The following is a 16,821-nucleotide window of genomic DNA, read 5'->3' on the forward strand; positions in this document are numbered from 1 at the left end:
GAAACAAGAATCCCTTTCAGAAATGCCCTACATATGAGAAAGGCCTTTTTAATTCCCCACCCTTCAGCCTTCTTCACTATCCCGGCCCGTGACGGCGGCCCTCTATAGACGAGGTGCGAGTGAGACCCCGCATGGTATAGACGAAGAAATCGAGAGAACTAATTGAACGATCGAAGGGAAGACGGGTGTGAAAAATAAACAAGATTCGCTTGTAAGTAAAGACACAGGACTGAGTGCTTTGGTTTATTGCGAATACACACCTCGAAATGTGGCACACAACGAGGGAGGTCCCGTGTTTTTACTTGTTTATACTGCGCCGTTTTTAATATTCATATTTGATTCACATAGCCGCCTTTTTATATTTTGATTGGTCATAAATGCACACATTACAGCTCTCTTCTGACGCTCCTTCTACATACGTATATATGCAGTGAAATCTCACTCGAACAAAGGAAACGGTTTTGAAGTAACAGTTTATTTATTCGCGAGTCAGTCCGCTACTTTCGCAGAAATCGTGCTTCGGACAAGCCGAGACAACGCGACATGTATCACATAAAACAACGCGCTCGAGCGCCTCTTTATTTATCGCGCTTCACATAAATTATTTGCGTGTCGCTATATTTTCATTTTTTGTACATATACGAAGACCCACACCGGAGCGAAAAAAAAGCAAATGGTCGGCGCATTTCTCAACCAGGTCTGTGACGTCGTTTGTATCGACGAATGCGCTGAAGGAAACAAGAGACAGAAATGGACATTTCACGTAAACGAAACATGATATACGCACTGAAGACCGCAATAAAAGCTTTTACATATTGAGCTGCTCTTCTAGTTGAACCAACGCCATTTTTGGTTGCGCAATGAGAAGTGACTGCACGTGTTGCCGCCTCATTTGCGCCAGCGTAAACGTCGCATGAAAAAATTCGGTGTTTTCGCGAGGAGCGCCGATTACGTTTACTTGATGACGCAGACAAAATGAAGAAAAGGACGCCAGCGCTGACATATTAGCGCCGAAACATTCACGCTAACGGAAAAATAAATGCCGTATATCTTGGCAAGTGGCATCCGTTGTAAGTTTAAGGGGAAGTTGTGTCACGCGCAGTGTTGATGATTATCGCGTGCATTCTTTTACCATGATAATCTATGTTTTTCGATTAAAAAGCTCAGCGGCATTCCGCTCGGTAAAGGTGGGTGACTGACGAGCGCGAAATCTCCTTTGGGAGTTTTCTACGGGAAGATATGCGGCACAACGCTGTTTTCGGGCGGCAACGGCATTGCGTCTAGCGTTCGTCGGGAACGGCCTGTCGAAGAGCAGGTTTGGAATCAAATTTTCGCAAGGCCAGAATTTTCCTGATGTGTACGATTCTCCATGTCTGCTTTACAGGTTGTCCTGCAGAGAATTATTTTTTTTTCTACCCTCACTACATGAGGAACGGCCAATGGCGAGACGGCAGTCGCTGTTTTTGTTCATACTACGCGCTCGGTCTCTGCTACACTGTCAAAATGTACAGTGGCGTCCATTTTAAGGGTGAACGCTGCTCATGCATCCGGCGCCGCCGCGCACCGAATCGATGCGGCGCACGGGGAGCGCGCCGCTCTTGCTCTACTACAGCCGGGCAAGAGCGGCGCCACGGCAGCTCTGTTCCAGACAACGCGCTCTCGCGCGTCCTTCTGCGCATGCGCCGCTACGCTTAGATGCGCGGCCACGCTGCGCCGTGTTCACCCTAAGGGTGGACGGCACTGGACTTGTTTTTGTCTACGTTAGAAGTTGCTCTGCTCAGTTTGTCGCGCGAATGTTTGCTGCCATGGGCTTGATTGCCAACAGATCACACGAAGGCCGCAGTCATGTGTTTTCAAGGCATTCGCACTGAGTTGTTCGCGTCGACAGCGCTCGCTCTGAGCAATGTGTGTCAGTCTGCCGCGCCTCTAAAATGGGTGAAATGGGGAGAGCCGTGTATAATAAGCGGAGTCAGTTATATATAATAAATATGGAAGACGAGGAGAAAGCAAGACCAGAAAATAACTATCATTCGGTGTTTCCCAGCGCTAAGAACACGGACGACATAAAAAGGACACCTTACTACATGGACCAGAAAAGCTTCAAGTAAGGAAAGCACAGGAACCAGTGAACATCGGCGTATATACAGGTGGTATTTTCGTTTGTAGCTGTTCATCATAGCGGCAAAGAACGCTCGTGTTGCTGTTGTGCTGCCACACAATGTTTGAAAATGGACCGACACATCACACTGACGAAAGGACTTTCTAGCCTCGAACGTGAGAGGCCTTGGTCCCCTCAATCGTCCCCGTATTCTGTCGTGGGACCGAAATGGCGATCACGTTTCCTCTTCGGGGTGGGGCCTCGGGATGAAAGGCGGCAGCGGGCCCAGGAAAGGCGCGTGCGGCTTGACCGTCGGGCGTGGCCTGTTCTGCGGCAGCTCCGTCTTGGTGTGTATCACGTGGTATCCCGTCTCGTCGGCTACATACTCGATGACGCGCAGGTAGCCGTTGGCGTCCGTGAAGCCGTACCGACCGCGCACGGTGCCGTCCGAGGTGCGCTCTTCCTGGCGGAAGTGGTGCTGTTGGGCGCCCGTGTCGTAGCCGAACTTGTAGGATCCCGCCTGGTCCTGGACCAAGTACTGCGCGCGCTTGCCCGCCGGTATGGCTGGCTCGCACGCGACCACCGAGATCAGCACCAGCAGCAGCTGCGCATGCAGAAACACATTCGTAAGAACGGGAAGAGAGCGAACCGATTTTGGGCGGACATCCATGCAGCCTTCAGCGCACGAAATGGCGCGCGTACAGGCGCAGTTTCGAATGCAAAAGGACCGAGATTTGCAAACCGCCACGAAGGCGACGGTGGCCGTTGGTTCCCTATACCGTAGAAATGTAGTTCAATAACACGCCCAAAACGCCCCGTTACCGAACTTCGTTTCTAGCACATGGGGCTTCCTCCGGAACCAACGGTAACTTCCGTCTTCGCAGCGGTTTGCAAATCTCGGTGGCAGTGTCTCCTTCCACCGGGTGGAAGGAAACGTTAGGTGGGCAAAGCGTTCGGTTCACCCATATAGCCGCTTAAAACCGGCGTGACTTGGCTTGAAGTGTATAAGTAGGTGGCGGCAGAGTAGCGTTCAGGCCCGTTTGTGTGGCTTGAGTGGTGAGTGTTGGCAGAGGAGGCACACTACTGTACTGATGTTGATATTGAGCGTGAACTGTGTGCATTAACGAGAACTCTGTGTGTTGTAAAGTCGTAGCAAATCGTTGCCGCTTTTGTTGCGATGTCCTCCGGTTCAGTGGACCACTGCCAAATCTATAAGCAATGATAACGAGCTGTACGAGCATGAGATAAAGGCCATGTGTTACGTGATTTGTGAAATGTGTCTGTTTGACGCACAGCTTGTACTGTGGCGTACGTGTATGTGTGGTAAGTGCGTGCTCTGCGTGGCCCGTTTGTGTGGCTTGCGTGGTGGGTGCTGGCAGGGGAGGCACGGCACTACGCACTACTGTACTGGTGTTGATATTGAGCGTGAACTGTGCGCATTAACGAGAACTACCTCTGACCGTAGGGACGTGATCGCGTTGTGTATGTTGTAGAAGTCGTAGCAAGTCGTTGCCGCTTTCGTTCCTGCGATGTCCCCCTGTTCAGTGGACCATTGCCAAATCTATCAGATATGATAACGAGCTGTACGAGTATGAGATAAAGGCCATGAGTTAGGTGATTTGTGAATGTCTGTCTGACGCACAGCTTGTACTGTGGCGGACATGTATGTGTGGTAAGTGCGTGCTTTGCGTGGATCGATCACTTACAGTTGGAAAGTAATTTGGGCGAAGTGTACTTGAACCATCACTTTTATTTAACGGTGCGTCTAGGGTTACGTCCAGACGTAACTGTAGCCGTCGCTATCGTTACGCCCAGACGTAACTGTCCACGGGGTCCACGGTGCAATTCTGCCTCCGTGGTTACGCGTCCTATGCGCAGACTAAAACAACTCCTTGCTGTTTTTATACTACTGTCCCTGAGAATATTTGACGTAAGTTAGGGGTGGTCACCTTGTGGTCGGTGTGAAAGGTTAGACGTTTACACCTATCCACTGTAACTGTAACGTTCAGCACGGCCGCTCGCTGAATTAAGCGGCCATACATTCAGTATCACTGTCGTATCACCGATTTACCAGCATCACTTATGTATTGAGACGTGCGTGGTTTGTTTTGCCGGACTGTTTCGCGTATCAGCAGCTCTGTTGTCGAGACAGACCAGCTGACGCACTTTAGGAAGACGTTAATTTCGGCCTCCGCCGGAGCCACGCTGCCTTCAGCCATCGTCTCGGGTGCTGCCTTTTCCTTAGCTTCGTTGAGGCGGTCAACCTCAGTTTGGGGCAATCACGGTTAGTGAAATAAAAGTGAAATAACTGCAGGTCTCCATCGAACTTGATGTAAGTACGGTTTGCGTGCCCGTGTTGATGTATCACACGTCCACTAGGGTTACGTCCATACAATAACAATCGGTACAGCTGCCCCGCGTGTGTACACATAAATGTCGTCTTTAGGAAGCCTCCTTCCGTCCAGTTATGTTGGTGCAGCCTACTTGGCCTACTCGCAACACATTGTTGCGAGATTGGGCTCACCGTCGCGGCGTTAGCAGTGTAGTATGGATGGGCGGTCGGCGGCACATATCCAATTAAGTGTTGCACATATCCAAGAAAGCGCGTTGACTACAGCCCAATGGTGGTATATACGCCCTCCATTGCCACATTAATGCACGAAGCCGTCCTAACGTTCCTATTACGTGTGTGAGAAGTGCAATCCGCCAATCAATGGGGTACTGGCCTTCGGCGACAGTCGTGTTTTCCACTGTGCTCGATGTTTTGCTTAGGTTGGGTTCTGCCCATACTACAGTATAAATGGTGTTGTGCGACTGAACCAATATACTTCTTGCTGTAGCGGCTACAAAAAAAAAAAAAGCCTGTATTTCTGTGTAATTATAGTTGAAGTGGAACTCTGTGCACTCTGCTTTTCTGTTTGCATGATTCCGTGTACCTCTCTAGAGGTGCGTGACTTGAGGTCTTTTTTACTGCTAACCGGCCTTTGCAGACTATAGTTCATGCTTGGTATCACAAGGATTTCTAAATCGCCAACACTTCACGAGATTGCGAACACTCATTTACGAAAAGTCCTTAAAACAAAGTTCTCTCCCGACTGACTGGAAAATGGCATCGGTTGCTCAATCTGGCCCGCGCAACGTTATCAATAACTACCGCCCCATTTCACTCACTTCTGTGTGCTGCAAAATCCTTGAACACGTTTTATATACCGCCATTGTTAAGCATATAGATAGTAATTCTTTATTGAACTCAAACCAGCACGGATTTAGACATGAACTATCGTGCGTCACACAACTGGTAGAGTTCACACATGTTTTAGCAGCAGCACTGGACGATAACTCTTCGGTTGATTGTATTTTCCTCGACTTTCAGAAGGCGTTCGACACCGTTTCGCACTACTTATTACTGCAAAAACTGTCCAGCTTTGACATTAATCCCCAAGTTATTGCATGGGTTGCTGAATATTTACGTGAGAGGCGACAATGCGCAGTTGTAAACGGCGAACAGTCTGCAATAACTGATGTTACGTCAGGGGTGCCTCAGGAATCAGTACTGGGACCCCTTCTTTTCTTACTTTATATCAATGAGATTAACGAAAACGTACAATATCATATTAGGCTATTTGCAGATGACTGCATATTATACCGCAAAATTACCTCTGAAACTGACTGATCTGTGATCCAAAACGACTTATGTGCGATACACGCATGGTGTGAGCGATGGGAAATGAAACTGAAGCTTAAGAAAACGGTGTGCATTAGGTTCACCAGAAAAAAAGAAGTCCAGGTGAATTCGAATACACAATAAACTGCTCACCGGTAAAAATGGTGTGCGAATACAAATACCTAGGCGTTTACTTTTGCCCCTCTTTATCATGGAGTCGGCATGTGGATTATACCGTAGGTAAAGCTTGTCGGAGTTTGGGATTTTTGCGACGAAATACACGTGCATTTCCACAGCAAACCCGGGAGTTATTATATAAAACATGCGTAAGATCAGTGCTGGAATACGCGTGCTGCGTGTGGGACCCTTCAACAGCATCAAACAAAGAAAGATTAGAAAAAGTTCAGTCCATGGCGGCAAGATATGTGCTTAATATACCCATGTATGACAGACAGTTTAGTTCAACGGAATCTAAGGCGATATTAAAATGGAAGTCTCTGCAGCATGCGAAGAGCGTCATTTCGACTGAAGCTATTACACAGCATATATCATTTTCATACTCGAATTTCCCGTGACGTATACATTAACCGGCCTCACTACACATCAGCACGCAAAGATCACGAACACAATTAAGATAAGAGAATATAAATGCAATATATCGTCCTTCAGCAACTCTTTTTTTCCCAGAACTATCAGTCAGTGGAATCGACTTCCTTCCACAACTGTAGGAATTTTGTCTAATGGCGCATTCTTTTCTGCAATAAAAATGATTGAATCTTTTGACCACTGAGCCTTAAAAGAAATCATGCGTACGCCTGGTAATCACCATGATCTATACTGTATCCCATTTGTAAACTGTGTTGTTTTCTTTTAGTGCTTCCTTTGCATCTTGTGCTGTACTATATATTTACCACTGCCGCGCTTTGTTGTAATTACTGTTCGCATTGCCATTAACTATTATCACTGTGCTTTCTGTTTATTTTAGATTGTTTTCCCAATGTATACGACATTTTTGATGTAGCTGTATTCGACGCAGCTGTGTACGTTTGTGTCGGCGTAGAATAATCTACATTTTCATTTGCACCTGCAACTTTCATGCTTGTTCTTCTTCTGTACCCCCCCCCCCCCCCACTGTACGTAATGCCTGTATGGGCGCTATGGGTATTAAATAAATAAAATAAAATAATAATTGTGTCTCAAAAATTCTGCATTCACACCTCCATACAGACACGTGCATGCACTCACTTATTAAAAATATAAAACAGCGCTTTTTTAAACACAAGACGAAGGAAATAAGAGACGTATGTGTCCCTCCATTCCTTCGTCTTGTGTTTAAAAAAGCGCTGCTTTATATTGTTACCATGGAACCTCACCAACTCGCCCAATTTGCGTGTCTTCCTCACTTATTAGTCTGCATACAAGCCTTGGAAATTGAAATGCTTGTTTATATCGTGCAGACATACGTACAAGCATTTGATGCTGTGCTAACACAACGGAATAGGCTGCCCTCTGAGGACGCGCGCAGGACGTTCGCACACTAGCAAACACGGTGTGGCTAGCAGACGACGCAGGGAGCCATAATCAGCTGCTAAAGTTACGTCCACCGTGTGATTCACAATGCGCACTTAAGTTTAATAATTATCTTGCCAGTTTCAGTGGTTGGCTCGTGTCACTGGGACGCTGTCGCTTCGCGGTGCGCCGTCGTCGCTCCACTATTTTGCTCGAGTGGCTGGTGTCACTACAGCAAGAGCACGGAGCGCGACGTGGGCTGGGGCGTCCACCGCTGCCACCAAGGCGATTTCCTTAAACAAAAAATATTACGGCGCCCGTGGAGCACTTAATAAAAAAAGAGAGAGAAGAACAACAGCGAGGTTCGAACCAACGTCCTCGCAGATCCGAGCACGACACGCTGCGCCACTAGAGCCGATCGGTTCGGTGCGTCTAATCTCACGCTGGACGTAACTTTAAGACTTTTATTCTTACGTCCAGACGTAACTGCAACGGCTCCTATAGTTACGTCTAGACGTAACGCTAGACACTCCGTTCTTCCTTTCCATCAAGAACCAATTATTACAGACATTCACAAATCGCATAACACATGGCCTTTATCTCACGCTCGTTATCGTTGCTTATAGATTTGGCAGCGGTCCACTGAACACGGGGACATCGCAGAAACAAAAGCGGCAACGACTTGCACATGAATAACTTTCTACAACACAACACTCTACACAACGCGACCACGTCCCCACGGTTACACCACGGCCAGAGGCGGTTCTCGCGCACACAGTTCACGCTCAAAACAAACACCAGTAGTGCCTTCTCTGCCAACACCCACCACACCACGCAGAAATAAACGGCGGCCTGAACGCTACTTTGCCGCCACCTACTTATACACTTCAAGCCAAGTCAAGCCGGTTTTAAGCGGCTATATGGGTGAACCGAACGCTTTACCCCACCTACCGTCTCCTGCCACCCGCGCGCAGGAGACGCGGCCAATCTCGGTCCCTTTGCATTCGACACTGCGCCTTTGTGTGATTTCGTGCGCTGAACGGTGTACATGGCAGGGTCATTCCTTTTCTATCGCGTATAGGAACTTGAGCAGCGCGGTACGGCCTTTCGCCAGAATTCCTTCGGGAGGCCTCGGACAGTGGATGTCTAATACGTAGAGGCCGGATTGTTAGGCACTAAAAAAGCTCGTCTTAGGCGCAAAAAATAGGCAGTCAAGACAACGTTTTAGGCTTCCAAAATTGTAAACATAGGCGCAATAAATTTTCACATAAATGCAAATAATTTCAAACGAAAACGTGCGCGACCTCTATGTACGACAGGAAAATAAAAATGCTATTGCTTAAGATGGCACAAGGGCGCCAACAGTTGGACATAGCCGTCCCGCACGATTCGCAGAACACGGTCTCTCCCGCGTTCTGCATGGTGAGTCCCACTCAACACACTCCTGGCTGTCTTCTCGGCATGAAGGGCAGAGCAGATAGCCAGATCGCTAAAGGACAACCTCCTATTGGCCGGGTCAAATCACGTACAGCCAACTTCTCACTGGAGGGTTCACTGCCAAGGGGAGAGAGTCAACCCCCCGAAACTTTTCAGTGTTTCGTGTGTATACAGACACGCACAAACGCAAGCACGGACGTACGTAAATTATGGTTGAACCAACTCCCTTCCGAACAAGATTTCTCGTTCAACACCTCACAAAGTACATTACGAAAACAAAAGCCGCGTACACATCAAAATGTTCTTTGTCTTCTTGCTCTTCACTCTCCGCTGACAGTTCTCCGCGGTATCGCAATCGCCAACCGCTCGCGCCATGTCTCCGCGGCAACGAATTTTCGCCGGTGCGTGCCATTTCACTGCTGCTAGCGGTTGTTTACGGGAGTTGGCTAAACACTGCAGGTTGAAGCGAACAGAGTTTCGAACAGGCGATGTTGCGCGGTGACATGAATAACGGTTTCAAAGTGCACTCGGGAGCGAAACTGGCGGTTAATAGGGTTCATATAAGCGCCAATTTTGAAAATAGGCATTTATAGGCATTCGTGAGCATTTAGGTACAAAAACCAAAAATAGGCATTTATAGGCACTGTAAAAACACGATAAAAGCCCTTCTTAACCTCTAATACATGCTCATATATCAAAGTGGCGTGATAGGAGCGCAAGGAACAAAATAGGCATTTGCCTAAAATTCAGTCTCTACTAATACGTGCTTCAGCGCATTCAACCATATCTGGATAGCCTCTCTCCCAGAACAAAAGGACGACACCGTTCATTACAATCGTGTGTCCACGTGTGTCTTCAAAGACGCAGCGCGAATAAAATATGACACTAAGAAGAAACACACAACGACAACGCTTGCGGTGTCGTTGAACCTACTCGCCCAATACCAAGCCTCACTACACATGCGTCTTTTACTGCGCTGAGATCCCTTGTGTCACACGCCCCGCTGCACTAGTCGGCAACTTAAATCGTGGATATGAATGCTACAGTGATATCTTGAAATGTAGCATAGCTTCAAGCTCAGCCTTACATAGAGCAGTACTTGTACTTGAAAAGCAGGACAGACGAGCAGTTTCACATTCGCAGAGTTGCCTTTTAAATGCAAGTGAATACACAGCTTGCCGCACCATGCAATCTGAGCGTATTTGTTGTTTTTAACGACTTCTTTTTTACCATGTCGAGTACAATTACTTTCAACAACTTGCGTCCGATTTGCAGCACATAATGGCGTGGCCACTAGAATGAGTTGGTAACGACTCAAATAATGCAGCATTTTTTATACAGATTGGCATATAACGTTCTTGCATTCGATCAGACACATTTTAAGAATACTAAAAATGGCCCATCGGAAAAAGAACTATTTTTAAACTTCGACGGTTTTGGTAAACGAGATACGTTTCCGCACAATTTTCAAGTATAACGGTGAGGGTGAAAAACACAAAAATTATTTTTTAGAAAGCCCGTAATATCAATGTCAACATGCACCGAGTTTTATTATCCTCTATTTAACTTGTGTGCTGCAGTAAATTCCTGAAGTATAGGTATTTTGTGCCTTTTGCCATGATAGTGACATTTATTCTCCTTCGACAGCAAAGGAAAATAAAATACTCATAAGATTGCATAAGACTGCATAAATATTATGACCAAGAAGTTCACCGTTTTTTCGCTAGGTGCGCTTAAAGTTCAGAAATTGCGAGATTGGCGGGAAAGTGTTCTGCGGTCAAAATTTGTGTAATTTTCTTTTAGGCGAAGAAAACTTTGTTTCACAAAGCTTACTCGGAAATCATTGTTCTGTGTGTAAAACCTGCGTCTAGAGTAAATTTCATCAAAATCAGGAATGGTGGCCTAGTGTTCATTCTTATCTGGACAAACCCATATTAGCCGCAGAAGCTTATTTCACGCATGACGACAAAAAAGTTGGCCACCGCGCATTTTCACTTACGGGCGTTCTCAATTATGGCGTGGCAGTGCGCGTGTGCAGCCTTCCTTTGATAATGCGACCCGATGTTGGTTTAGAAATGGATGTGGCGTAAACATTTTTAGAGAAACCAGATGAACGAAAAGAAATCCTAGCCTCAGTGACATTCTCTGATTTTAGGCACTGTCAATTCGGTATAAGTGCGTAGTGCCTCTGCATCAGAGCAATAAACCTTGAAACATTCGATGAGACAAAATGGTGCAAAACAGCTGAGAAATTTACCAAGTGTTCATTCTAGCATGCGTGTCCCTATTTCTTTGTCAGTACGTGCACCAAGTTCAGGCGCATTTCGAACGGTTGAAATCAGACACTGCATGGCTATGCAGCAGCCGGTTTTATTACATGTTTTCCCAATTATAGGCTGACATCGCTGTTGCAGCCATCCGAATGCGCAGCTTCAAGGAGGCCTAGCATTACGATAGATTCTAGATTACCAGGACACTCACTTCAAGTCTTTAAACCGATTTTTCTCAAAACCTGCTTTTTTGCGTTGTACAGTTATGCGAAGGGCGATAACTTCTCCTGTAATAAATATTTATGCATAAAATTCGGAATACTATTACTTTATGCACTCACCTGTGCAGTGAACTAGGAGAAATTAAAGCGAATATTAATTTTTTGCACTGTGTGCATTTGTTCAGAACCAGAATGTGCGAGATGTAATGTTTTCCTGTGTTTCTATAATAACTCATTTCAGCTTACAGATATTGCAATTATGCTAGTCAGAGGTCATTGTGGTCACTATGTTCCTACCGAGCCACTTTTCGTTAGCGCCATAATTTTCGGCAAATTTTAATTGTAAAAATATTTCGTATATCAATATTTTTTTATATTAAATGTCTTAAATCGTTACAAGATAAAAATACAGCTGTAACATTCGAATTGAAACTGAAGTATTTTCTCAAAGGTGGTGACAAACCTTAAGCTTTTACACAGAACAAAATACGACGTTTTTTAAAGCTTTTTTTTCTCACAGCAGTGAAACTTTACAGTCGGTGAACATCCATTGCACCGTCGATCTTTGCGCCAGTCTGTGTGCGGCCTTTCCTTCATTATTTATGCACACAAACATGCGGTGAGATCAGCTGTTTATATGCAAACGACAAGCTTCAGTCTCAAACATGCCTTCCAGCACGCAGCGTGTGTAACCGAGCTCGATCGGTCTCCATGTCGCAACTGGGGTGATTGCTTTTGGAACGATCAATTATGATTTAAAAACTCAGTTCCTTTGATTAGCCGGAGCAGTTATCCTTCGATCGGTATTTTCTGCCATTCCAAAGGAGCTTGAACATTATACACCAGCGAAAGTGTTACGCAAACGGTTCCAGGGGCATATTAATCAGATCTAACTGCGCGTCAGAAAATGGTTTTTAAAGGCAACACAATCGCTTACTCGATACGCGAAAGTTAACTCCAACCACATCGCGCGTCACAAGTTGTCGCGCATCAAAGGAACAAAAGTTGTAATTGCCGAGCGGATATTTACTGAAATAAAATTGCGATTAAAAAATGTGCCACTGAACTGTCGTGTTATTAGCTCTTGCGAAACTTGCAAAGAAAGTTGAACGTGCTAGTCCCGCGTTCATTTTCAAGTACATGACAAAGCAGTGTTCGCAACATTTCAAAAACCTACACTATAGAATGTACACCTATCCTGAGCACAGTGGACGAACTAACCACGACGTAAATGGAGACTTTTTGAGGGTCAAAATGCGCAAGGAAAAGACATAAAAGTGCTTTGTTCCTTTTCGGGCCGTGTCTTGCTCTGAATAATTTTGTCATCAATCACGACGCTTTGGGCAGTGTATTTTGTAAATTTACGCGACATTTAATTCCACCATTAATACAACTAAGTGAGTTTGATATATAAAGCTGTTGGTTTTCCTTCGTTACATCGCTTTGTTCTCAGCGAAACGAAAGTTGTGCGCGTGGTTATGCTGTAAAAAAACGCGCTTTACGGAGCAAAAGTAAAGAACAAGATATATGGAAAATGTAAGCTATGATGACAAATTTCGGACACGATAATTGTTTTCCTTCGCACGTCCAGGCGGTCGAAACAATTGTTTTAAAGAGTACGCTCCAGCTACTCGTATTCATATGGGACAACTAAACACACAGTATTATATTGAGCGCCTTCCCTTCATTGTAAACCATATTACACCCATATAGGTGTTTTTGGTGTCTCACACCCAAACAGGGCGTAACAAGCAGGATTACACCCTTCTCATGAGCATACTTCACGGACTTACACCCTTCATGCATCAATTTTTAAAGGGACACTAAAGAGCAAAACGATTGTTCTCATATTAATGAAGTACTCTTTCACGATACCAAAAACACCACGCTTGCTGCGAGAAGACGCTTAGTAAGCGAGAAAACGCGTAAAAACAAAGCGCAAGCTTCAAGGTTGCGACGCCACCTTGAAGTTTCGGCACCATTCGCCGTGACGTCACATGTTTTGACGGCGCCTACTGTGGACTACGTAGTTCCTAATCGGTAAAAATGAAGTACATTGTCCTCTGAGGGGGCCATAGACTTAACATATCAAGTTTGGGGTAATTTTGTTGAGCCATAGGCGCCAAAATACGATAGATACACTTTGAAATCCGTGACGTCACACGGGGAGATTTCAGCGCTAAATTTAAAAATGAAACTTTGAACTTGATTTTCTCCTCTATTAATAAACCTAAGATGGCGAAATGAACGACATTAGGTACAGAAGACTGAGGCGCGAAATACATTTCTTGAAAAAGGGTACCGTACCTTTCGTAGTCTGTCATAAACAGTTGGTAGTTGGCGCTTCTCTGTCTTCTCTTCTGCTTCTCCCTTTTTCAAGAAATGTATTTCGCGCCTCAGTCTTCTGTACCTAAAGAATATACGCACCAACTAGCCCAGAAGCAAGTCCTTTGGTAACGACATTAGATTTCTCAGAGCACAATTTAGCGATGTAAACCGGTTCATTGTTTCTCTTTGGCGTCCTTTTAAGAGTGTAATATGAAAACTACACCCTTATGGCAAAAGTGGAATGGGGTGTTTAAGCAAACCTAACATCCTTTCAAAAATATGTTGAGGTTTAACGTCCCAAGACCACGGTATGATTATGAAAGACGCCGTAGTGGAGGTCTCCGGAAATTTCGACCACATGGGCTTCTTTACCGTGCACCTAAATCTAAGTACGGGCCTCATTTTCGCCTCCATCGGAAAAGCAGCCGTCGCGACCAAGAAATTAAGTTTGGTGCTTCCTTATATAATTCAGTGCTGGGAAGTATCGAAGATACATGTATCTTAGATACTATCTTAGATACTTGTTGGGTATCTTGTATCTGTATCGCGATACGTCTCGCAAGAGCTGTATAAGTATCTGTATTTCCGATACATTCAATAATGTATCGTGTATCTTAAGATACAAGATACTCCATCGGAACACCCCGCGCGAAACAATACACGTTGGCTGAACTCAGCTTCTCAAGCTCATACTGCCGCCACTGAGCCACATGAATAAAACAGTGACATTCACTGATCTTTCCGCCAGAGTTCTCTAGCGAAGGCAGCCGACGAGGTCTCCGCGTCCCTATTGGTGGAGCAGAGTCACATGGCAGCACTCGCGCCGTCTCGACAGAAATCAAGCGCGCGGACGTCCACGTTTAACAAAACACGTTGTGGGGCTAGTTGGTGATGCATATTTTTCTTTTAAAAGAATTCAGCGCGAAACTTTAAACAAAAGCACACAGAAAGACATGACGGGGCGGGCGCTGTACTCCAACTGAATTAATAGAAAATAGACATACACTGCACACGACGCGGAAGATCCTGGGCGCGTGCGCATTCAAGGCAGAAGATAAAAAACGCAAACTGCTTATAATTGCCTATCTAGTAATCTGTATTCGCTTGCGCGCAAGAAAACAGAAGTGGTGCTGAGACAGGTATCACCCCTTTGCTTGATAAAAAAACTCGGCAGATCCCACGTACCGTCGGAGTCGATGTTATGCGAAGCATGCGGCAGGAAGGTGACTGTGGCGTATTTTCTTTTTACTGAGCGACACGTTACAAAATAACACTAAAGATTTGTATAAATTTTATACACACACATATATATGTTTAAGAGCCGCATATGTGTTATATAAGCAATTGTTTACGGTTGGGTAACGCTGCCCATGGCAACGTGGGTATTACCAACACCAGAAGCGGTAAGCTGATATGTAGTGCTTATACATGTCCCGAGAACGCACGCACGTTTCGCGAACCCGTGTGCATGTGTGGAAGAAATTCTTCACAGTTCTTGAACAAGGGCATCATCATCGTGATCAGTGAGCACCAGCAGCTGGTCATGACTTCTTATCGGATCCGGTCGTGATGGTGGTGACGAGGGGTCCATGTGTAGTGCGATTTGGGGTATAGCGTAGCTTTTGGAATTCGTGGATGCCTTGGCCATTTCGTCGACAAATTGTGTGTCGATAGAGCCGGCGACATGTCGGAACCTGAAGCCACCCTTCGAGTTGGTGAGGTATAGGCCATCGAGGCTGGTAGGCCTGGATAGTGCTACGTAGACCAACATAGGTGCATGGTGCTTGTCGTATTCGTAGACTACCTGGGCGTATGTGGCCTACGTAATCTAGTCTACAAAGCGGCTGTCAATCAATCTGGCATCATCCTCGGTCAGCATGAGGCCATCGCCCAGCCTCGTAAGAAATGAAGAGGACACTGCGTCGTTCTGGCGGACGAAGTGCACTTTACGGTGCGGTGATGAGGATATCATATGTAACTTTCGGTAATGTATTCCTCCGGGGTCGAGCAATGCTTCAATATAGCTTGCTGAATCATAGGAAGCAAAACGTAATGTTTATTAGACTGCTATAAAAGCGGACCCAACACTAGAACCACAGGCGTTAATCTGATGGGACGCCTGTATCGTAGGAGTATCATGTAGTGTTTATTGCTTTCTTGTAAAATTAGATAGCAAGCACCACAACCACAATTGACGTTGCACCGATATTACGCCTGCGTAGGCTGTTTTTCCGAACCAGTTTACAGACCTGGCGTGGCTCAATGGTAGAATACCTGATTGCCAAGCAGAATGCTTGGGTTCGATGCTTGCTGGGATCCTAATTTTCATTTTAGGGGCGAAGCTCCTTAAGGCGGCACCCGTTCGTCCCTCGTAGTCGTAGTCGTAGTAGTCGTAGTGCGTAACCAGTCTTACGCTTTGACCTCCAAGGTGGTGCCGGTGGGAGATTTTTCCTGTGCGTCGTTGAACAATAAAAAATTCGCAGCGTGCGCGTTAACTAAAAGCCGAATTCTTCTGTCTCTCATTCCCCATTAGCAGCCATTGGCATGTTCCAGTAGGAAACGTTAGTAGAAGTAGAAGTGTAAGTGTTAGCTAAAAGCCGACTTCTTCTGTCTTTCATTCCCATTAGCAGCCATTGTTTACCTCCAAGGTAGTGCCTGGTGAGATTTCTCCTGTGCGTGATTAAACAATAAAAATTTTGTTCAAAACGCCGTTGATTGATGAAATAAACCAACGAAAGACGCCGGATGTTTTGTAAAAGCAAAACGAAAAGACGCCAGCTGCTTAACGAAAGACGCCAGATGTTTTCTAAAGCAATGGTTTTCTAAACAATGAAAATTCACAGCGTACATGTAAAATTAAAGTGAGCTGCAAGTCGTCATAACTCATCGAACCTTTAGTATAAACGCGCCCGATCTCACGTCGGTGATGATGTACTGGGCAGAATTCACGGAAGATTCACGGTTTACCGATGAACCTCCGCAGCTTCGCCCACTCATCATCATTCACTCCGTGGATATGCTGTGGTTTTTTTGTTCCATTCGTCGAGTCAACGCTACCGAAGTTGGTTTTCCTTAACGCACTAGCATTTAAGTTACCAATGTCTGTTCTCGCCGCTCCTGGGTAGATATAAACTGTCAATCACCTGTGGCGCATACCCGTACACCGTGGCCCGTGGCAAACGGGTATGTGCCACACGTGCCTAGTGGAAAGGGTTTGACGACGTACGCGACAGGATTTTCGCGTTATTGATGTCATGACCGGACAATCATATTCGTCAAATGCTCTTACCCTCC

At 45.7% G+C, this 16,821-nt stretch overlaps 1 protein-coding gene across 1 annotated transcript in view; it reads right to left on the bottom strand.

The window, feature by feature from the left end:
* Positions 1–2,333: 2,333 nt before the first annotated feature.
* LOC119397713 (cuticle protein 6) overlaps positions 2,334–16,821 on the bottom strand; it is an 80,359-nt gene continuing 65,871 nt past the window's right edge. Inside the window, exon 2 of the mRNA XM_049416673.1 lies at positions 2,334–2,702. Coding sequence (XP_049272630.1) covers positions 2,334–2,702 — 369 coding nt within the window. The remainder of the gene's footprint in view (positions 2,703–16,821) is intronic.

The sequence above is a fragment of the Rhipicephalus sanguineus genome, chromosome 6 (genome assembly GCF_013339695.2).
Source record: "Rhipicephalus sanguineus isolate Rsan-2018 chromosome 6, BIME_Rsan_1.4, whole genome shotgun sequence".
In the NCBI taxonomy this organism is placed as follows: Eukaryota; Metazoa; Arthropoda; class Arachnida; order Ixodida; family Ixodidae; genus Rhipicephalus; species Rhipicephalus sanguineus.